Raw genomic sequence first — 24,316 nt, forward strand, 5'->3', positions numbered from 1 at the left:
GGAGCCACAAGCATTCATTTAAATGTAATTATCAATTTACTAAATCATCCTTACCAAAATGAAGGTAACAAAGGAGGCTTCCACTGGCCAGGATACAACAGGGCATGTGAGTTCTACCAGCCTTTTGACTGTAAATCTACAATGATGCAATTTTTTTTCTTGTTTTACTAATAGGAAGTCCTATTAATAAATACTGCTATAAACCTTTGATATAAGCATTACCCTTACCCAAAAGACTTCCTTCTCCTATTCATTATGAAGTTTTTCCTGTCAGAAGTTAATTTTTCCTCTAAAAGGGCTTCTCAAGACCTCATCCTTCATCTGAAGGATGCTGACTCATTACTGAGTTTCCTTAATCAAGTGGTTATTTGCACCCTCCCAAGGCTGGCTATTAGCATCAGTAAAGTCACAGAACTGTGTTTAACCATGGAGAATGCTAACACTGCTCAGGAACAGTAAGATTTGTTGCTAACAATAATGTACCATAAACTCCCTTGCAGGCAGCTTGCCTACAGCTTAAGCCTATTCTACTTGCATCATCTTACACCTAGAAGTTCATTTTACAAAAACTGGTAAACAGTGAGCAGCCATCGTTCTGACCATAGATACCTAAAAAAGTTGGGGGAATATACAGGGTTTATGTTTCAGATCATAAACTTTGACTTCAACTTGATCCTTTGACTTCAATTTAGAAAGTCAAAGCGGCAGTTTTAGAGACATTCCATGTAGGATATTAAGTATTTTGCTAGGCATACAGAATTACTTTAAGAAGTTGACAGAAATATGATTAAAGGCCTCATAACTGCATTCTTGAGTATATTCTTTTCATTTATTCTCCTGCAGAGTGAGGAATTTAGTCTAGAGACTTCAGTCAGCCATTCAAGAAAGTGAAGATAGTGTTTTCCACTGATCTTCAATAACCGTATGTGTCTACATACATTCTAACCCACTGCCAGTTTCGCAAATTTGAACGTTCTTGAAAACCACTGGATTTTCTTCAAAGGAGCTACACTGTAATTTTTAAACACACATGCAAGACATTTGATGTATATTAGGTATAGAGACATTACTGTCACCTCTCAATTTAAGAATCAAATTGTCTTGGGTATTGTAGATTTAACTCTGTGTTAACATTAATCTGGATCCCCTCTGATAACTGCATTATTTTAGCTCATGATACTTTATCTAAAGACCATGCATACTTTAGATAAAATTAAAAGCTAAAAATATTAGCTACTACTGACACATTACTCAAGATTATATAAATCCAATAATCTAGCAACCATTATAACAAAAACCACATGACTAGTGGCTAGAATCAACTCAATCACGTTTAAAGACAATACACTGTTTTATTGTGTTTGCTTTTTGAACATTCTGGAGAAGTTAAAAAAAAAATGGTTAACACTACAGTTTAAAAGAAAAACTGACACTGAGGGCCAACAGGATAAGAAATTAAGACTATTTCTGCAGATGACTTGGTCTTCAGAACAAACATCTTCATTACTAGAAAATGGGAAGCAGATGACCGTAAGGGTGGTGAGGCACTGGAATGGGTTGCCCAGAGAAGTTGTGAATGCTCCATCCCTGGCAGTGTTCAAGGCCAGGTTGGACAGAGTCTTGGGTGACATGGTTTAGTGGGAGCTGTCCCTGCCCACAGCATGGGGGTTGGACCTAGATGACCTTAACGTCCTTTCCAACCCTAACTATTCTATGATTCTATGACTGGTAGCGTTGTGCATACTCTCCATTTCTCGGGATGAAAAAGACATCTGGATTTTTACTACAGTATTTTTATAGCACAAGTCCAACAGCATTCATCTGCAAGTAAACTAAGACAACTTGCCCTCTCCCACCCAAAAATGGAAACCATATAAATAAGGAAAATTGTATTTGAAAATGTTGAAAAAGCATTCCGTTTACTTCACAGTAAATCATAAAACAGTTTAGGTTGGAAGGGACCTTTAAAGGTCATCTAGTCCAACCCCCAAGATTGCAGTTTCTGTAATCTCATCATTCCCTACATTTTATTGTGACAAGTCCCATTACACTGAAGTCCTTCAAAAAGAACCCTCCTTTTTCACTTTAGTTGCTCCCAAAAGGCCCTCTTCACGAAGCTCTTTCTAGAAGATGGCTGAACACTACTTCATTCACAGCCATTTGCACTTAAGAACTGCGTGTTAACATTACGTGAATGATACATTACCAATTCATCATCTTTAAAGACTATGATGTTTCATTATTATTTTACCATATTAAAGCCAGGCTCCCCAGGAATGCATATATTAAGTTCAACTTTGTATTAGAGGAAGGAAATCAGAATTACCTTTCTGTAGTACCCCAGTAACTCCAAAACAAGTTCAAAACTATTTTGAAACAAAAATATCTTGAGATTGAAAGTCTAAATGAAACAAGATTATGTTTCAGAATTCTGTGCAATTTGTTGCTTAAGTTACCCAGTCAGTAAGTCACCCAGAAAGTAAATCTTCCAGGCAAGAAGGACTATGCAAAGACAAGTTAGATTAAAAAATAGTATTTCACAATCCCTTTATTATTTAAAATAAATAAAATAAAGCAGCATGTCACATTAAATAAGGCAGTTTTTACAGAAAATTAATACAAGTTCTGATTTTTTCTCTGGAACAGCTTAAACACTTTTTGAACATGTATCACCTTTTGATAAGAAGAAATGTACTGAAGAATGTACTAGAAAATTATAAAACTCAAACTCAGTAACTACTATTCTTTACACAATACTTCCCAGAGCACCCTACAGTTGTATAGCAACAACATGGAGATAAACAGCAGAGACCTGCAATACCTATGCATTAATTTTTACAAGTTTTGTACCTGGAGTTGTGGGATGTTTACTCACCTGCTGAATAATTTTGGAATCTTTTGGAAGGTTTTCCCTGGGTGGGACTTTTCCAAACAACTTCCAACCAGGAGCACTTTGGGCAGCAGGTTTGAGTTCCTTTGTCCTTTTAGTGAAAAAATTTCTGAAAAGAGAAGAGAGTTTTCTTTTTGTTATAAGCATATAAACAAATTATGTTTGTACACACATACGTTTCTTTAAACCAAGATCACTGCAGAGATCTCTCTGCAAATACAGTGCGCTACCTTAGCTTTCTCTTATACTTTAAGATTATCAACTTGAAGTGGAAGAGCTTTTTAAAGGTGCTTTGATGCTAATATTTACACTTAACACTCAATTTTACCTCTGCATTATAAGGTACATTATGCAATAACCAAGCTTTTTTAGTAATACTAGATATTTTCTTACATGTAAGTTACCAGCTTGCAACAGCTCTCAGACTTTTATCTGTGGTTTGTTTTAGTGTATCTTACAGAGCTATTCAGAGACTGAAAAGAAAATAGCTTTATATATATATATATAGCTATATATATATATAAAGAAATAGCTAACTACTGCTTCTGCTAATATTTTCTGCAACCTTCACATTTTCTTCACACCTTCAACTTCCGTAAGCATGGACCAGAAAACCAGGGAACATGCACACAGCTTCAGTTTAATAGATAACCTTTGCCATTGCCTAAAACAATTACACTCAAACAGGAGGGATGACTGCACTGCTCCGTTACTTAAAAAGCCAATCACAAGATCATATTAGAAACTATTTGTCTAGATACACAGCTGTACTATTTGACTCCAACCACAAGCTCCCACAGAGCATGCTATGTATGACAGCTTTGAAAATGAAAGCAGCACACTTATTCTAAATATTGAAATTTACTTTCCAGAAACTTAGTAACACAGAGGGATTAAAACTTCAGTAGTCTGTAAGGTTATTTCTCAAGATGCTTACAAGCTGACTTCTGAGCAAACAGAATATGGAGCATTTTCATCTGAAGATATTTTTGTGCAGTGCTAACTAGCAAACCTTGTGTGTTCATGCTCCTCCTCTGAAAGAGAGATCCCCAGGTTTACTCTTCACTTAAGCATTTGCTTTATTTTAAAATATATTTTCTTCTCAAAATGAATACAGTAATGTTTGTGCACAAGAAAAGTGTCTCTTGTCTTTGCCTAGATGAAGTAGCATGCTTCAACAACCACAACTGATCTGTAAAGTACAAAGTTGCTCTTAAATTGCAGTGTTGTCACAGTTTCTAGCCAGGCAGCAAGTTTTACAAACACTAACAGTTTATAAATGTAAGACATTGTATAGTGTTCAAAAACAAACTATCTTTTCAGTTCCTAGAATGTTTTTTGTTGTTCGGGAAACAAGCAAATGTCTGTCACAAAAATCCCTTCTGTGCAAGTTTGTGTTAATGGACTCTACAGATACTTGTGCACAGTTGAAGATCTAGCCACCAGAAAATAGCAAGCTGTAGAGAAGCAGCAGATGCTGATAAATCGTGGAAGTCTCCCAAGAACTGCTAAGCTCCAGACTAGCATTTGTATGGATCCAGGAGAACAGAGAAACTCCAAACACCAAGACTCTCCTATAGTAGTAACTGAGTGAGGATGTTTGGGAATAATTGTTTGTACTATATTAACAGCTACCTATCATTAATGGAATCAAGCTGTTGCTATTAATAATAGCTTAATTAATATAAGGTTGTGATCCTTGCATCCCACAACTCTGCTTCCACAGGGATGAAGTAAGATATTGCAAGTTTCCCTGATGGGGCCAAAGTAAGCACACAGAATGCCAAACTACTGGTTTCTGACACGTGACCTGGAAGGAAGGCTTATGACTAAGCCATGGTACCAACATCTTTAAAAGTCCCTGTCCTCAGTAAATCCCAGAACTGTGTACAATTAGTGAAATAAACAAGTCCATCCAAACAAAAAACTACACTACAGCCTTGCCCTTAAATCAGCAGCTATTGCAGCAGCTGCCTTTGAACTTAATTGGAGGACAATTTTTTTTCCCCAGAAGCAGATATGCAGGAAGATATGTTCTTGACATACAAAACAGCTCACACATCCCGACTTCATGGATAGAAATAACCATCTGGTCTCTGCACATAACTATGGAATACCACCAGGATTACCTGGCAGTTCAGCTCCACTGCTTCTAGCACTTGTGGAAAGATGTAGGGCTTTAACACTGATGGCAATCTGTCACTATGTCAAAGCTGGTTTATGATTAACCAGGAAGCTGGTAGATTTAAAACAAAAACCATGCAGCTACTCTGAAGGTTTTCATTAAGATTTCTGTGTAATAGACTGAGGCATGCTCACGGCTCTTACAAGATTTTATTCTTAATTCTTTTTAAACAAATATAACATTAAAAAAAACCTTTACAGAACATAGTCCCCATCATAATGAAACTTGGGGGGGGGGGAAGGGGTGTTAATATTCTTTGGTGTTCTGAATTAAGCAAAGGCTTGTTTCACTTTTATGAATGGACAAATGAAAACATAAGATTTTGCTTTTATTGAGCAGATACTCACTGAAGTCTGCTTCTTCTGAAGGCAAAAAGCAGGTCATACTTCGTATCATGCCAGAATAAACCTCACATAGGCATTCTAATTCAAGAGAAATTAATGGGAGGTTTACAAATAAGCTTTGCTGAAGATGGAAGGACACTTTTAATACATTGTTTTGGCAGCTAACAGTATCACATCCAATGTGCTGTTGACAACAGTAAAGCCTTACAAAACCCCTGTTAAAGAACAGCATCTGTGAATGCTTACAAGTTGTATTCACTGAATTGCAGAAAGTGTACTAGATTTGATATATTTGTTACTGCTTGGAATATTCATGAGTTTCATTGATCCCACAGAAAATCATCGAGATGGACTGAAAAGTCAATGGATTTGGGGATTCTGCACCAAAATGCTATTGAAAACTTCAGAATTCCTTAAAAAGAAGCCTACATTTTACAACTGAATAATGCTTTCTTTTGAAAGGGCCTTTGGGATAGCAGTATTAAATTAGTTCACTGAATTGAACTCAAGTTTACAAAAGCCCAGTGGAAAAGCTACAAGGGGATTTTTCCCCTGTTAGTTTTATATAACTGCACTAGAACACACACTAACATTCTCAAATGACACTCAAAAATGTTTCAGTAAGTGCACTGAAAAGCTCGAAAAGTAACTGAAGCAACACAGAATAAGCCGCTATTGGCACATATCAATACATCTATACCTAACATGGTTTGGATTACGTTATACAAAAAAACCTATGGGCTCTGAGCACACAACTGCAGCTGTAGTAACAACTACAAACAGCAGTTTTCTTCTTTATTTAACAACACTGCTTCAAGTATTCCTGCCTATGCCATGGTACTCTGGGCAAAGGTTTAACCACATCAACAGTACAGTAATTCAAAGATGTTAAGCATTTCCACAGATGGCATTCATGTGATATTCCAGTAATGCAATTGCTTGTTTCCACTCTGCTTTTGCTTTTCAAAACACTTTTTTGTTGCTGTTTAATATAAATTAGTGAAGGTTAAATGCAGTCAGAAATAAGTCTCAGAAGGGGGTAGATGAAACTTGCTATTTTAACAGGATTTCTTTTGTTTACTTTGGTGTTTTGGTTTCCCCAAAAGAAATGTGAACACAGAACTTGTTTCCACTTTTTGAGCTAGTTATATGCCAGCACAAGAGGATGAGAGATTTCCAAGTTTTAGAGGAAGTCACTGGAAAATATGAGAGACATTTACTACAAGCTTGATCTTAATTTCATCCAACACCAGACTAGAAATTGGGCTGCCATATTTGTACATCAGCCACTCAAAGAAAGCTGAAATGCTTCAAATAGCAGCACCCATGAACATCAGCAGGTAGGAAAGGCACCAGGCTAGATACAACTCCAGCACTCTGCTTCTAGGCATAACTGATTCACCTCTCCACAAGGCCAAGTAGTTTTGTGGTAGTTTTCTGTTTGACAAAAGATGTCAAACTCAAATCTAGTTTCAAGCTAGATGTCCTTTTGCTACATTTCTTTCTTTCAAAGATTACACACATGAATCTTCCCTTTCTACAACTCCACTGTGCCCCACTTAAGAACAGGCTAAAAATATTTCGCTGCTTTGTGCATCCAAACAAAACCTGAAGTTGCTTTCCTTTCCACTCCAAATCCACATCCTTAGGTTTCCAACCTTAACTTTCAGCCTCAAAGAAGCCTACCAGAAGAATCACCTCCAGTGATTTAGAGCTCTTATGTTGTGGAGATATAATACTGCATTGTTGGAAGCAATCAACTTTTACTTCCCATTTTTCTCCTAGAACTCCCATTTGAGTACAGCATTCTTAACACTTTGAAACAGCATTCATAAGTCTGTATCTGCCCTTAGTCTTCTAGCCTAAAAACAAGATCTAGACCCACTCCCTCTATTAAAATGTAACCTGCAGAACTTAAACCCATGCATTAAGCAACAACTGCTTAAGTGGCACCCCCAGCTTGGAACACCATAGGAGTAAAGGAAGTCATTTGGTAGCACAGCTATTCTAACCTGATTGAGAAGAAGCAGCATGAATTATACTAGAACTACAAAGGAAAAACAAAATAGTAGTTTAGAAATGTGTGAAATGCAGCTAAGTTGCAAGATGGCAAACTTAAATGCAGACCTGATGCCTATAGCTGACTCTGCATTGTTAAAGTACTTTTGGGACTAGAAAGTACTTTTTAGCCTAGAAAGCCATTCTAACTGTTTAGCCAGTGAGTCTAGCAATGCGGTTGCAATCAGATTTTTAAAAGGCACAGCAACCTCAAAGATAATTAACCAAAAAATTGTGGGCATCACTGGAAAGCAGTCCTTGCAAAAACTTGAAGTTTGGCACCACAGCAATTGTTTTGGTTTTGTTTTTCAAATAAAATATTCAGAAGTCATAGTTATCATAGAAATAAATTAATACCGTGTTTAAATCTTGATGCTGAAAGCTAGACTGTTTTCTAATTTATTTCCCTTACAAGGTAACGTTGACCTTGCTCAAAATGTTTACTTACTGATCTACAAATAAAATAGTTCCAAGAAGTGACCAGTAAGTTACATTACTAAAAATTACTTTTTAAAAACCCACCTTACTGTTAAAACATGTTTTTCTGACTTCATTTACACACATAACCTGGTTTACTGTCATTTTCTGTCAACAATCATTTCTTCTTATTGCATCCACCTTTCAAAACCTATGGTAACAGGAAAGCACTGAGTAAAGATTTGAAAGCCACAAGAACCAAAGGAAGTGAGGTCTGGTTATATTTTCCTTTTTGTTAAACATCTAGTTCCCATTATTAGACACCGCATAGAAGACAACTGTCTCATGTTAACTGCAGGCAAGCAAGACAAACTGGAAGGGATCAGAATCACATCAAAGCATCCTTACTCCACTGCATATAACTTTTCTTCCCAGAATCACAAAGGCTTAGAAGGGGAATCCAGCATGGAATTAATGTGACAAATGAGCACTGAGTTAGACAAAAAGCAGCATAGTTTTTTGCCTTTTTTTTTTAAATAATTTAAAAATGCAGTTTAAAAACCCCAGTAGCTGCATTTCTCTGCAATAATTAAACTGCATTAAAAATCCACTGATTCCAGTAAAACCTCAGGAATACAAAGTAAAACTCATTTAAAACTGTGTATGTGTTACAACACAACTGATTTCGCATCTCCAAAAAGATTAGAGTTCTGCTTATGCGCACAGCCTGGTCTTGCTTCAACCCTATGCTAATTTTTAAATAAGCTTCCTAGGCATGTAAAACAGGTCTATGTTTGAAATTTGTTGAAATTTGCATTAGCTGAAAGACAAATTGATAAAGAAACTACTTATGTACCTTTATCTAAAAAGCTGTATCAGTGAAGAGCTAGAAGATGTACGTCCCATGAATTATTATAGATGCATTTTTACTGGTATAGCATTAAAATTAATCATTTTGACTTAAACCCATACTTTCAGAACAGTTTGCACCAATTCTGAAGACCCCTGCAAACCTGTGATTCCATATTCCTTTATGACTATTAGTGATCACATAACAGGAATTATTACATTCACACTGGCATTTTTTCATGTCATGTTTTTGTTATGTGCAAAACGCAAAAGCCGCTTAAGAACACAAAAGAATTTTTCATCATACTCAAGTCTTGTCCATTCTGCTAAGGTCCTGTGTGAAACAATTGGGAAATTATAGCAGAAAACACATTGCCTGATTATACACAATTAGCTCCTCTGCTTTAAACAGACTTCTCAATAATTTACATACAGAAACAAATGTAACTCAACTCTAAGCATAAATAATGAATCATTAAAAGGAAATAAAACCTTTTTGGTTGGCCACTTACAAAGCTTGCAGAGCAACAAAAAGTATGATTCTATTTCTACATTTGAAACTGTTTATATACAGTACACAACTCGTAGGAACTGACAAAAAATTATCTCAAAAGTAATGTGTTCAGAGTGCAGACAGTAATTATTTTTGACCAATGGATAGGGTATTACTGCTTCCCCATTATTTTAGATTTGAATTATATGACATTGCCTATAAGCTATTTGTTGATTTTCATGTGTCTTCTCACATTATTAGTTATAGCTAGAAAAGTGACATGAACATAAAAAAGTTAAGAGTAAATACTCCCTACTTTACAGATATGCTTTTCAACTCATCCTTTACTTCCACATTTCAACTTTAATTTGCTAGTTAATATTCAAATGTATTTAGGTTTAGTTTAAAATTCTTAACATGGAGATTTAGAACAAAACACTAATACATTTATAATTTATTACACATTCTATATTTTTAGTTTCAATAACTTAGAATAACATCAGCCTGTTCTGATTCAATGCATTTATAATGCTGCTCCAAGCATAAGTTTCCAAGCTCTGCCCTATACTGGAGGAGAGGTGACCAGACAGATTTCACAGGTCTCCTCTTCTACCAGCTTGCTACAAGAAGCTAAACACAAGCTTCTCCTTACATTTTGTTACCCCCATACATAGACCTGTTATGGGATGTTTGTAGTTTTAGCACCTTTTAGCAGTACAAAGATCTACTCTTCCTCTCCACAGCAAGACAAGCCAAAGAATATCCCAAACCACCCTCTCCAAACAGACTTTGATGTTTGCATGCATAATACTCTACAGTCTCTAAGTGCTATACAAGCAAGTTTTGGGTTTCCCCTTCTCCCTCTAAAATAAACTAAGGAAAAGAAAAAAAAAAAAATCATAATCAGAAGAATATGCTTCTTCAGCAAAACCAAGCTTGCAGTATTTTTTTTCCTTTTTAATGGCATTTCCACTGATATTATTCATAAACTAAATCCTCAGCTACAATTGGGTATACCTGAAAGCTTATGAACTGTAAAGGAGTAGATGCTAAGGACTGAAGGTAGAGAAGGAGGTTTCTGGCCTCTTAGAGAAGACACAAAGATTAAGAGAACTACTGTGGAACTGCACTGAAGAGACTAAATTAGATCAGCCCGATTGCTCAAGCTCCTAGTTGATACCAGTCCCAAAGAAGCTTTAGAAAAGGTTTTAATACAGGTACACAAACACCTGAGAAGCTTTAAGAGTTAAAAGCATTTAGCACTATTAAAGAACATACTGTACAGAACAATTATTGGTAAACAGTCTTTTAACAGTCTACGCTTACAGTCTTAAAGAGCTGTTGCACAGGTCAGCTTTACAAACAGGCTTAAACATTCAAAAGCATATGTAAGCAAGCACATACACAAGGCAACAGACACAGTTACACTCTGGAATGCTCAAATACAAAAAGACTAAAGGAAAATAAACAGTGTGGTCTCACCTTTACATTTCAAAGTGAATTAGCAAAATGACACTATGCCAAACTAGTTTATCATTTTCATATTTAATCAGGCAGTTCAGCAGCTATTTTGACACTACATCTAACACTATGGTGAATCTATAATAACCAAATTTCACTCACCCACAGAATTGAAACAAAATTCTAGATCACAGCTGCAAGAAGTGGAGAATTTCTACCAGTCGACTACAGATGTTCTGCTCTTTTGTGCATGGCCAGGGATATCTACTCCAACAAAGCCAGAGCTGATTAACCAGCAATATGAAAACAGTGAATTTTGTTTGAAAACAGTGAATCGGTGTTCACTCTAATGAAAACTGCTCCTCCCCACACACATAATGGCCAAGCCGTTTCAGCTCCACTAAGGGGAAGCCCATTTCTTTTCTTTGCACCATTAATGTTCTACACTCCCTTCTGCTGCATCAATTCAGAGACTTTCCATACCTTGCAAGTCAATTCAACTCACTAAGCCCACAGAAAGCTATCCACATTTTTTCACTCCCTGGCTTAGTGAGCTACAGCAGCTCACAGAGGATCAAATAAATACCAGAAGCAGGGAAGACACATTCCCTTAGTTTTCTGACAACAGCAAATTCTTCAATCGGCCCACCAAGACACCTCACAAAAGTACAACCTAATGAAGCAACACCTCACAGAAGTACAACCTAATGAAGCAAACTACTTAACACTGTTCTAGCAATGACTGACTCACTTTTGGTTAAGACAAAAGCCACCACCTTTATCAGAGCAGTCACTAAACCTATAGTCCCCGTGTTCCTATACTGTACACATTTTCAAGACAAAGATGAGAAAGAAAGATTTCCAGCCTTTGACACAGCCTAAAAGTCTGTGAACAGTAAGCTCAAAGATGGGGCAGAGTTTTATCTTGAAGACTGTCCCATGGGTTGGTGAAGCTTACTACTCTGACCTGCCTAGATGAACCTCAGTTAATGTTCTTTCTTTCTGGTCCTAAACAGAGTGTATGCTGACTACTCAATCATGTAACATAGTAATACAAAATATTACTGCACTGCTTGTGCAGCCACTCCATGTATCAGGTTTCTGCTGTGGTTAGCAATTCACGGTATATTTTATGTCACTGCTTCAACAATAAAATTGTAGAAATATTACAAAATGTAAGAATCCACTTCTGAGCTGTTAGACAAAAGATATTAATATGTATGAGCCCAACTCCTTTTGGTTTGCCTGATGGTTCTGTAAAAAGCAAGGAAGAAATTTCTCAATCACACAGCTGCCTGCAGAATTTAAGGAACAGCAAGCAATCTGCAAAACACCTGAGGTTTACAGCAAGAAGTTAGAATCACGTTACCTGTTGTTACCCTAATACTGCCAAGTTTGTCAGTAAACCATGTCCCTAAGCACCACATCTACAAGTCTTTTAAATACCTCCAGGGATGGTGACTCAACCACTTCCCTGGGCAGCCTTTTCCAATGCTTGACAATCCTTTCAGTGAAAATTTTTTTCCTAATATCCAATCTAACCTTCCCTGGCACAATATGAAGCTGTTTCCTCTCATCACACCACTTGCTACTTGGGAAAAGAGACCAACACCCACCTCACTACAACCTCCTTTCAGGTAGTTGTAAAGAACGATAAGGTCTCCCCTCAGCCTGCTTTTCTCCAGGCTAAACATCCTCAGTTCCTTCAGCCAACCAAAGCAAAGATATTTTGTGTTCTGGAATCTCCACTGCTTCCCAGTTCACAGCTATCAGCTTCTCAAATACCTTTGGTAGTTCATGATTTGTTTGTTTTTTTTAAAGCTTTCTGGCATCCAGCATACAAGCAGCTTCATTACTGCGCAGCAGCAAGGCAGACAAGATCCTACATTAAACAGATACATTAGGTAACTGAAACAATGCAGATAGGATTGAGCTTTGTGGGGTCTCAGACCCCACAGGCTGACCAGGGCCAAGCCTTCCCTGCTAGAGAAAGCAGAGGAGCTGGTGCCAACAACTGCTGTTCTTGAAGCACAAGATGTACAAAGTATGCCCTTCTGCCATAGCAATTTCCACAGCACATCAAAGCAGACCTCAGGGACAGAGGCAGCAGCAAGTCTGGGTTTCTGTGGCTCCAGCAGAGGCAGAAGGGCTATAGATGTTTCACTGTTCTTGGTGTCTTTTCTCCTTCTAGACAATCACTTAGCTTGCCTATTCTAGAAGTCTGAGATCAACAGAACTGTCCTAGGCAAGGGGAGCCATCAAGGCAACTTTTATTATACTACATGATCAAGAAAGACTCTGACTTACCCAAGAGCACATTAAATAAAGTTCCAAATATAACAATGGAAACTGAACCCTATTTCATCTTAACAAAGGAGTACCTTGGGGAAGGATGGAGAAAAACTGAAAAGAGCTTCCTTCTACAGGCTACAGGTATTATTTTCAGTCAGGACGTAAGAAATCAGGAAAGAAATTTACAGTAACACCAGTCTGAGTGTTTGGCTCTCAGAAGTTCTGGAAGAATAAACTCATCCATGACCATCAAAACTAGTTTTCTACTAATTGAAATCCTAAGTTCACCCACACAACATCTATTCACCTCTCATACTGCTACCCCAGTGCCAGGCCAGAAGCAACACACTCTGCAGGTGTTCACACAACTGACTGGTTTCCGCAATACAGAGCCAAATTATCAGAGCCTCTCTTTGCAGACCCTCCTGCTGCTCAATGTTTATTCAAAAACTTGTAAGATTTTTCTAATTGAGTCTTCTCAATCTCAGAAAGCTTTGACTAAACGTGGATAATAGTCTATGCAGTATAAGAGACATCAGGCAATAACTGCCTAAGATTTACTTCCTTAGAAAGCAGTGATAAAAAGGCTGAGAAGCACAGCACAGTTTGAGGCTGAGAAGCTTAAAGCAATGCCTACTGCCCAGTCCACCAAAGCTAGTCCCTTCCCAGCTGACTATAAACAAGACCAATAAGGGATAAAAGAGGACAGGCTTTATATCATAAATATCTCAGCAGTTCCCAAAAACTGAAAGAATGAATAATAATTTTTTCATCCATGTAAATGAAATGTAACCAAAACCCTTAAACTTTGTGGGTTTTTTTCTTAAGCAATGAAGACAAAACAGCCTAATGAATAATTAAACAGCCACGAGAGCAAAAGCATAAAACTACCATTTACTTAGAGGCCAGCTGTGGTTAAAGCAACCTCCTTTGGTTGTTGTTTTCCATGTAAAACATTCTCCTTTTAGTCATACCCCATTCAGAAGAGATTCCATTCACTTTGTCACACTATTCTCAACTTAGAGTCTGTAAGAAATTCCATGACAGAAAATAAGTAGAAGAGACCAAGGAATGAAAAACACCTTCTGCAAAATGAAGCAGAGTGGGAAGTACTTTCAGATTAAGTTTAAATGCTTAAAACACTCCTTAGCAAAACAAGCTATGACTCCAACAGTTTGTTGCACGCTAAACAGCAATTTCAGCTCTCTGGCTTAAAAAAGAAGAAAACACAAAGCCTACACTCCACTCTCCCCCCAAAGAAAAAACACCACCACCACCACAACAAAAAAAAACCACAAGCAACCAACCAACAAAAAAAAACAAAACCAAAAAACAACACCGTATTAGCTTAAGGAGAATTTACTTCAGGAAAAATCCTATTAGGATTATAAGGCTCCCAGTGCAAATATCTGTACCAACACAGAATGTTACACTGTCTACCAAGGAAAGAAGCAAAATTGCTAATAATATTTAGGGAAGTTTAAACTGATGATTATGTGTATGCTCTAAGGTCTTAGAAGCAACATTTATTTAGTCAGGTTTTCAGAAGGGAGTGTGGAGACAGGCTGCAGGCAGAAGTTAGAGCAGTATAGCAATCCAGCACCTATCCAGAGTTAAATCAGCATACGATTGTTCCACTACCATGTAACAAAGTCTGTTCGGTTTGCTATTCAACAGACATCCTAGCCAAAATGATAACATAAGTGGAAAACATCTCACATTTTTACAGTGGACACCCATTACCAATGTTTTTCAGAAACACAAAACTCTTTGAAAGCTACACGTCACGAGGCCCAGAAGTAAAACTTTCTCAAATAGGCATTTTCAACTCACAGACCTTGAGGACATGCTCATTTTCGTGATTGCTTGGAATTGGAGAGGCTGCTCCCATATACATTTAATTTGCTACAGTGAAATCCGCACTTGCAAGAGAAACTTCAAATGTGCAGGGGTATTTCCTTCACCTTTTTTAGGAACAGCAGGTTTGAATAAAGTTTTCTGTGTACACAGTTATTTAAAAAGTTGGGAGAAAAAAAAATGCTGAGCATTTGTCAAGTTTGCTACAGTTTGTTTTACTTTGGAGATTACATTTACTCTATCATTATATTTGTTATTCATATGACTGAGAGCCAGAAACTGGCTAACACATCAACACAACCTCATAAATCATTCTTTGCAAACAGTGAATGAAGAGCCTACAGAGAAGCTTCTTGTTTTGACAACATGAATACTTTTTCCTATTTATATCAGGTTAATTATGTCTAACAGGAAAAAAAAAAAATACTGTTCAAGCTAGTCACTTGGGTCCAGGTGCCCTTGCCCACTTTCTCCAGTCAGCTGTAATTCAATTGTAAGTATCAGCTTGTTCACTTAAGTTACAAGATTGCTTAGAGAAAGCAAAGAACCTACCTCTAACAAAGACAGAAGAGTGAAGGGTGCCGTGGGGGGAAGTTTTGTTGTACTCCCTTAATTATCTTCCCAATCAGTTTATTTCTTTGACCGAAGCACTCTGTATTTTTTTCTGTAGTAAATCTGAACAAGGTAAAAACCCCCAAATCAAAACCAAACACACAAGTCTTTCAGGATTGCAGCAAGAACTGACCAAGGCACAGGTAATAAAGGAACATAAACCAAGCATTGTGAACTGCCCCCATAAACATGTTCTTTGATCTTCACACAAACACGAGGTTTAGAAGATCTGTGGTAACTAGGCCAGCTCGCTCTCCTCCTGACTTGTTACTGACCAAAACATCACGAAACAGAATTTTTCCCCCACACAGGCACAGTTCATAAATCTGTGAAACTTAAGGGGATGTAACAGAAAAACTCTATATACAAAGAAAAACATTGATTCTGGTATTAAACATTCACAAGATGCAACTGTGGACTAGGTATATGCTTTTATAGCACAAAAAGGTGCCAGTGCTATTTAGTAATAAATTGAAATACAAACCACAGATCTAGAGACATTACTATATACACAAATAATACCCAGGGATATGAACCTCTTTGCAAACTCCAGTCTTAGTCAAGGCTATCTGTAGGGGCTAGGTTAGTAGCTTTTGAAGAGCTACCTACTTGCTGTGTTCACAAACAGGGAGTTAAAAAAGATGTGGGCCTCAGCGATTTCTCAGTTCTTTGCTCCTACACACATCAGTCCCTTCAACTTTCCACCATCTCCCTGAGTGAAGATTCTTCAAAACTTCTGGACAACAAACACAACCATTCTGGATGAGAAAGGAAGGAAGGAAGGAAGGAAGGATGAGACTAAACACATGTTTTATAAGCATCTGTGTGCCAACTACCACACATGCTTACAACCCCTTATGCCTACTGCTCACAGCACATGAAGTCCTCTGAGAGGTGGCAGTTATGGATTAATCCTTGCGATTTTATCAGGAAGACTTGCTAGATGGCTTCTGGAAAACAAGTATTTGGGGAAGCCGTGCTTTAGTACAACAAAGTATCACTGCTGTTGTCAATACCAACCTTACAGTACCTGAAGGTCAGCCTTCAAGAAAGCTGTGGCTTTTTACAAGGGCACGTAGTGACAGGACAAGGGGGAACAGCTTTAAACTGACAAAGGGTAGATTTATATATTAGGTAAAAGTTCTTTCCTGTGAGGGTGGTGAGACACTGGCACAGGTTGCCCAGAGAAGCTGTGGATGCCCCATGCCTGGAAGTGTCCAAGGCCAGGCTGGATGGGGCTTTGAACAACCTGGTTTAACGGAAGGTGTCCCTGCCCATGGAAGAGGGGTTGGAACTAGATGATCTTTAATGCTCCTTCCAACCCAAACCATTCTATGATACCTATATTTATCTAGTAAATACACAGTTTGGAAAGAAACAATGTCTACACAAGCCAAGAAGGTGCCTGGTATGTACATGTAGAACTATGAAGTATAATTAATCTTTACAAGAGGTTCAGAATCACCATGGCTTAATCTCAGCCCTGGAATACTCACTGCTGCTTGCCCTTTTTGGTTTACTGTTCTGCTCTGTATGTGCCACTTTGATGGATAAAGCACACTGCAGGTAATCATCATGGTTTTAATTCAACTGTCCATGAAACATTCTTGCTCACTGAACCGTTCTGTATCCAACAGCAATTTGCTGGGACTACCCAAAAGTGATCCAATAACCCAAGAACAGAACACTGTAAGCTGCTATGCAAGACCACAAACCAGAAGAACAGTGCCTATATATGACCATATTACGAATCATACACAGAAGTACAAAGCAGTGACAGGTGACTTTCAAGAAGCCACATAATGCTCTGACCATAACAGTAGCACAGTGGAGATAAGTGACCATAGTCATGCAATTTTCCTTGCCACGGCACTCTGCTCCACATACCTCTGATTTACTTGAGGCATCCCAGTTCACATGTTGAGAGAAACAAAGAAGTAGAACTAAAAGACAGCAAACACAATTATTTTCGAGTTGGAAGTTATTAGCATTGATTTGACAGGCTTGATAATTTGGCACAAATACAACTTAAGATCCCAGGGCCAAATATTACACCTAGTACTTACCTGAAAAAGAAAGCTGTAATCATTGATGTGAACTTTCCCATGATCTTAAAATAATTATTACTGACAATCTTGAGGGCACCGCTGTTCTTCCCATTGCAGAGCTCGGGTAAGATGCTGCTGTTGACAGCGGCTTGCATTTTCCCCTACCTCACCCCATCACTTTCTCCTCTAGTTCAGTGAAATGCAGACAGAAAATTAACACAGATCATTTCAATGACTGCACAGCAGGCCAGTCTGGGAACTGAAGAGCTGGGAGTGAGCAGCTGGAAACGGTAGCCTCCTAACCCAGATCTGCCTGGTCAAACCGTTTGGTCACAGCAATTACACTGAAAGTTTCACAATGAAGGCAGCAGGACTTCCCCCTTGCCTTCTCTCATTTGTTAAATAACAGCAAGAAGTGTCCACCATTTAAAAGAATTTCCATATAATTATAATTTTAGGAAAAACAAAGAGAACTGCAGAAATTTAGACAGTTTGTAAACTGGACAAAGCATTACAAGTGCAAAATATCCTATATAAGAGGCTCCAGGCTGCTGAACTACCTGTGTTTAACATATCCAGCACCTTTTCTTATACACTGTGGGAGCAGGTACACATTCTGACAAAACACAAATGAGTTCTCTCTCAGCAAGTAGTGCTGATAGAACACGGCCACCTGGTACTACTTAAACTTTAGGGAGAAACAGCATTTATGGCTCTGTGCCTACTCAAAAATACAAGAAACCATCTGCTGAGAAGCTTCACAAGGAGGCATAGTTGCTGTAACATTCAATCACAGGGCAATTTCTGCACAATTTAATCCTCATTACTGAGAGCCAAGGTATTTCTCTTTCTAAGAACTAGAGAAAAATTCACTTACAAATGGCAAATGGCAACTGTCAGTTCTGAATGAATCTGAGCAGCTTAAAAAAAAAAAAGTGAAAAATCTAAGCTTTTAAAGTGTCAGAAATAGTTCAGAAAACAAGAACTAACTACTCCAAAAAAATTATGAAAGTTTTATTACCACTTTTCTAAGCAATGGAGACTACAAACTAGTATTACTGTACCTAGGGACAAATCTATCAAGGAAGAGAAGTTTCATATTGGTTTGGTTTTCTGGTTGGTTGATTTTGGTTTGTTGGGTTTTGGTTTTTTTCTAAATAAGTAGATGGTTTTTGTTAGAAGATCCTATTTTGGCTGTTCAGATGAAATCAGCTGTAACTAAGGCACTTTTATGAATGTATAGGCAGAGCTGAAGATAAAGCCTCTAAAGCCAATATTGCTCACCAGGACCAATGCACAAGAGGCACAGCCAGCTGGGCCAATCAGGGCCTATGAAATTGACTCTGGCAAATCCTTTTTTTAACTGAGGTGTCAGTGCTGTAGCTTTTGCCAGAATAGAAGCAATTTTTTTTTTCCATGTATTACCAAAGCCTTCACTGAAAACAGCAAACATCAGTGTATACTGACAACTTATACTGCAGACCAAGTTCAGCATTTTCTATGAGGAAAATCCTCCAGAATTTCATAAGCTATTGCTCTAGGGCAAAAAGCAACAAGTACCAATGTCAAAGTGTTCAAGTAATGAGGCAAAGGGAAGAAGTACTGCAGTCCACGTAACACAACGGGGAAAAAAAAAGGGTGAGAAGGAAGAATACCAACAGGAAATATTGGGAATAGAGGGACATCTCTCAACCTATCCTTGAAACAAAGATGAGGCATTAAACTTACCCTGCAACTGCCACTATCCTTATCCTCAGGCGGGAATCCATCTCTGCCTTTCCTGAGGGCTGGCAGAAGGAGCTTATTTCTCAATTTGGGATTCTGCTTTCAGATCATACCTCTCTTCTCCTACATCAATTCTTCACTTAATAGACTTAATCTGTATTAGAGACTCACTGTTCTATCAGAGTGACTGTCACACAGTAACTATAATAAGGTTTGGAAAATAAAACTGCTAGAAAATTGGAAATTAAACTTTCTTCTTCAAACAGAAGTAACAGAGAGTATGCTAGAAACTATTACATTCAAGATGTCTCTCCTGTGTAGTATGTTAGTGACTCCTGCTACAGAGTCTCCAAGCGCCCCAGGTGGATGCCCTAAAGGTTTTGGTGTTGTATGTAACAGAAGCCCAGTTAATTTGGGCACAAAGCCTACTCCTTAAAACTTTCCACACCACACAGTGGAATAAAAAAACTGTACCTACAGTATCAACAAGTAGCAAAAGCTTTATGAGCCTTTTCAACTTCCATGGCAATACTCGGAATCGCCCCAAAGGAGCTCCCAATACCAGCACTTCACCAGCAGTTTCATTAGTACCACTGTGTTCATTCTGAAAGTAAAATGCTCTGGTACAGGAAGCAAATTCCGGTTTAAAGTCCGTGCAGTCTGTAGCAGTGAAAGTACCTTTATCACGTTACCCTCACGCCCAACACAAAGCCTCTTCCTCGCTGTAACAGGATTTTCTTGGTGGTAAAAGCGCCCGTCGGGGTTGAAACCGCTGCCCAGCAGCCAAATCCGGCTGACCTGGTCTTCCGGACAACCCCAACACACGCCCTGAGGTGCACCCCCTTCCCGGCTCCAGGATGGGCTGTCGGGCCCGCCGGTACCGGCCCCACCGCCTGCCCCTTTACCTGGTGAAGAACTCGGCAAAGCTGCTCCCGGCGCTGGCGATGCCAGCCCGCCGCGTCCTCTCCGCGGACTCCTGCGGCAGCGCCGGTGTCGCGGGCGCCATCCCTCCGTGGGGCAGGTGGTCCGGGGCGCTGCGACGACGGCTCACCTCGTAGGTGTTGCGGGAGCTCAGGTTCACGTCCGTGAAGCCGAGGGGCAAGGCAGCGAGCTCCGCCGCTCCCCGGGAGGTCCGCAAGCCGGGGGCGGCCTGCGCCCGCTTGCCGGCGTCGTCCAGCGGGGCGAGGGGCGGCGGGGAGTTGGTGACGGTCCCGCCGCGCTGCTCCGCCTCGCTCCGCAGCCGCCAGTTCCTCAGCGGCTCCTCCAAAGCGATTCCCGCGAGGCCACAGCCACCGCCCCCCGGACTGGGCGAGCGGGGGAGGAAGCCCCCGTTCTGCAGTTTCGCTTCCTCTTCCCCCAGCCCCTGCTCATCCTCCTCTGGTTCGGCCCGTCCTGCCCGAGGGGACGGAGACGGCGGCGGCTCCTCCGGCGGCGGCAACAGCAGGAAGCCGACGTCCCCGTTGGTCATCTTCCCGCGGGGGCCCACAGCGCAGGCGGCCCCGTTGGCGGGCTTCTCCGGGCAGCGCTTCCCACCCGCCGCCAGGTACCGCTGCAGCAGCCGCTCCTGCCCCGGCCCGCCGCTCCTGCGGCTCAAGACCCGGTTCCCATCCCGCTCCCCGTCTTCCTCCTCCTCCGCCTCCTCCTCCGCCGCCTCCTGCCGGCCCGCGGGAAGCACGGCTGCGCTGCCCGGAGCCCCGGCATCGTCCGGCCCCACCATTTGCCGCCGCGGAGCCCCGGGGGTGCCAGCGGCGCAGCGGGGTGGGGGCGCGGCCCCCCCGGCGCAGCGGGGGCCCAGGGGGGCGGGGCGCGCGCCTTCCTCCGCAGCAGCGGCGGCGGCGGCGCTCAGCGGGTCAGGCAGCGGCGGCCCCGGCCCTTCCCCCCGGAAAGGCACCATAGAGAGGCAGGGCGGGAAGGGCGCGCCCGCCCCCGGCGCCGCCACATCCGGAACCATAGAGATGCCAACTAGGCCGGATCTTCCCCGCCAGAGAGGTGCCGGGGGCCGCCCTCCGCCCGACCGTAGTACATCTAAAGGCGCGCAATACTACCGTATTGCACAGAATAGCACAGACCGCCAGGAACCTCTGGCTGTCACGTGGTCCAACCCCCTGCCAAAGCCGGGCCACCCAGAGCAGGTTATACAGGGACGTGTCCAGGCGGGTTTTGAATGTCTCCAGAAGAGAGGAGTCCGCAACCCTTCCGGGTGGCCTGTTCCACTGCTCTGCCACCCTCAACGTAAAGATGTTCTTCCTCATGTTGAGGTGAAACTTCTTGTGTTTTAGTTTATGGCCATTGCTCCTCATCCTGTCACTGGGCACCGCAGAAAGAGTCTGCCACCGTTCTCTTGCCACCATCCTTCAAGATATTTACATGCGCTCATGAGATCCCCTCTTAGTCTCTCTTCTAGACTAAACAGGCCCAGCTCTTGCAATCTCTCCTCACAAAAAAGTTTCTCCAGAGCTCTGATGATCCTTGTGGCCCTCTGCAGGACCCTTTCCTTGTCTCTCTTGTACTGAGGAGCCCAGAACTGGAATACAGTATTCCAGATGTAGCCTCACCAAGGTCGACTAGAAGGGGCGAAATCACCTCCCTCGACCTGCTGGCCACACTCCTCCCAGAATACTGTTGTTGCTCCTGGCTACAAGGGCACACTGCCAACTCATAGTCCACCATCCACCAATACTCCAAGGTCCTTCTCAGACGAATTGCTCTCTAGTAGGTCAGCCCCAACCTCTGCTGGTACTTGGGGTTCTTCCTCCCCAGGTGCAATACCCTACCCTTGCCCTTGCTGAACCTCATTAGGTTTCTCTGTGCCCAATTCTCCAGCCTATCAAGGTCCCACTGAGTGGCAGCACAGCCTTCAGGTTTATTCCGCCGGTGTGCCGCGCCGCTCCACCACGGCGACCGGCAGCCTGTGCCCTCCCGAGCTACCACCCACCCGCGCCCCCGCTCCGGCCTCACCGCCTGCTGCTTGTGCTGGGACTGAACGAGTCGGCGGGGGTAGCCCAACGCCCCGCGGGCCGCGGCCGGCAGCTGGACACAGTCTCTTTACGGACGCGGCCGCCGGCCCCGCCCCGCGCACCCACGGACCGCCGGGCACCTCAAGAGGGGTCCGCGCCCCGGGACGCCCGTGCTTAAAGGGAGGACCCGCAGTGCGCGCGGTAGTTTTGGTTTTGACACTTTAACCCCTTTTTCCCCCTAAAGGAGTAACAACAATAAAAAGACGTTTAACAGCAGCGAGGGTGGTGCGAGGTACGCTTGGTACCTTAGGTTAAGATGTGCTTGTTGCAGGTGAGGCAGGACGGAGGAGCGGCAGCATCGCATAGACGGAGCTGCGCGGAGGTAGCCGGCGGCGGGGCCCGGGATTAGTAATCCCGGTTCTTAGATCGGGGCGGATTTTGCGGAGGACTCACAGAGACCTGGCCCCGGTTCCCCGCTGAGGCGGAGCTAGCTGCTCGCTGGGGGCGGCGGGGGTTGCGCTAGGTGTCGTTACTCGCTCTGTTGCCGGGGAGCGGAGCCGGGACGAGCCGTCACGGGCAGGGCATGGGGCAGCCAGTCCCGCGGCATGGGGAGGACGGGGAGAGCCGGGGATATCTCAAGCGCGGCCAGGGTATTGGCACGGCACAGCCGCCGCCTGCACGGAGGTCCGCACCAGTGCCCGAGAGGACAGGGTGAGCAGGACAGTGCCGGCGCTGTCTGGGGCTCTTTTTTTTGAGGAGATAGGATGTACATGAACTTCTGAGGGGAATGAGAGAGTGGGGGGAAGAGAAATAGGATGGGCATTGTGAAATCACGGGGTGAATCCTCTCCAGAGGAACGAGGGGATCACAAAATTCCTCAGGTTAACACTGGGGAGGCAGATAGAGGACACGTAGGAATGCAGGTCCTAGCACTCGTGTTTCCCACAGCATCTCTCAGGGGTAAAAGCAAGTTATTACAGTCCCCTCTGTTCAGTGAGAAAGCAGGCCAAATGTCTCAGTCAAAAGAAAAGCCAAAGGGGCTTCAAGTCCTCAGAGAAGCAGTAACGACATAAGCTCCATGCAAGGTTGCCACCCATCCTAGGCTAGCATCAAAGGTAGTGCCTCAGCCCCATGTTACTCTTAAATTTCTACAGTAATACTCACAGCCGGTCACAAAGAAAGTACCACTCTCTTGAGAATCCTTGGCCAGAGAAACCCTCCACTTGATAACCCCACTTTCCAAAATCCTGCAGTATGGTGGAGGTCCTTGCTTTTAAAAGCAGGCAGGTGGGGCATGCCCAGGGAGAGAGACCCCACCCATCACATGGAAATGAAGAAGAAAGGGTCATCCTTTAAATGTTTTTGTGGGGTTGGTTTTTGCACGAACTGGGAATATTCACCTAAATAAGAAGTTGGTGCACTTCGTTGTGTTATGACTTTGCAACAAAAAGCCTTTGGGGCTTTGCTTTAGTAAAGAAATAAACAAGCAAACAAAAAAGAAGTCTGTAATTCCCCCCTCTCACCCCCTTGTCATCTTGTAACTGTACTTCTGTGGTCGGGTGTGCAACACTGGGTGTTGCACATGTAACAAACAACTGTGATCTTGCCCCTTTGGACTTTAGCTGGAAAATTCTTGGGATCTCAGAGGCTGAAGAAAAACCAAACCTGATTCTGTTTTGTTTTGTCTTGCCTATCTTGACAGCAAGCATGCAGCCTCATCCAGCTACAGCTGTGCCAGATAAAGGACCGTTGGCCTCAGCTGCTTACAAAAATGCCCTGTAAAGGTTGCTAGGATTACCTGTCCTTTGGATATGGCAGGTGAGCTTCTTGTGGAAGCATTTTTTAGGCTAGTTTGGTCAAAAGCAACCATTAGCTAAGATGAACTAATTAAGCTTTTTGGTTAACTAAAGCTTTTTAATTAAGCTTTTTGCTGTAACTAATATGGTAGGTCTTCTGTTCTCCACTGTGATCCGGGTCATCTCAGACACATGGGGTCTGATCATTATGGCTGCTGAGTAAACATACATTTTGAGTGCTACAGACGCTGCCTTTACTCATGAGGATTTTGGGTCTAAGGAAACGCTCGGAAATCCACAGTGTTTGTGCTCATTTTCAACAAAGTGTTCAC

At 41.9% G+C, this 24,316-nt stretch overlaps 1 protein-coding gene across 2 annotated transcripts in view; it reads right to left on the reverse strand.

The window, feature by feature from the left end:
* The window catches only part of TBC1D12 (TBC1 domain family member 12), a 46,014-nt gene extending 25,051 nt beyond the window's left edge, over window positions 1-20,963 (reverse strand). For both annotated transcript variants that reach the window (XM_062619472.1, XM_062619470.1), the window contains exons 1-2: window positions 20,137-20,963; window positions 2,876-2,999 (exon numbers count right to left, since the gene is read on the reverse strand). In XM_062619472.1, coding sequence (XP_062475456.1) covers window positions 2,876-2,999; window positions 20,137-20,948 — 936 coding nt within the window. In that variant the 5' untranslated portion in view covers window positions 20,949-20,963. The remainder of the gene's footprint in view (window positions 1-2,875; window positions 3,000-20,136) is intronic.
* Between the last annotated feature and the right edge of the window lie 3,353 nt (window positions 20,964-24,316).

This window comes from Pezoporus occidentalis, unplaced genomic scaffold, assembly GCF_034315485.1.
Source record: "Pezoporus occidentalis ecotype Australia unplaced genomic scaffold, CSIRO_AGI_Poc_V1 ctg210, whole genome shotgun sequence".
NCBI classification, from domain to species: Eukaryota; Metazoa; Chordata; class Aves; order Psittaciformes; family Psittacidae; genus Pezoporus; species Pezoporus occidentalis.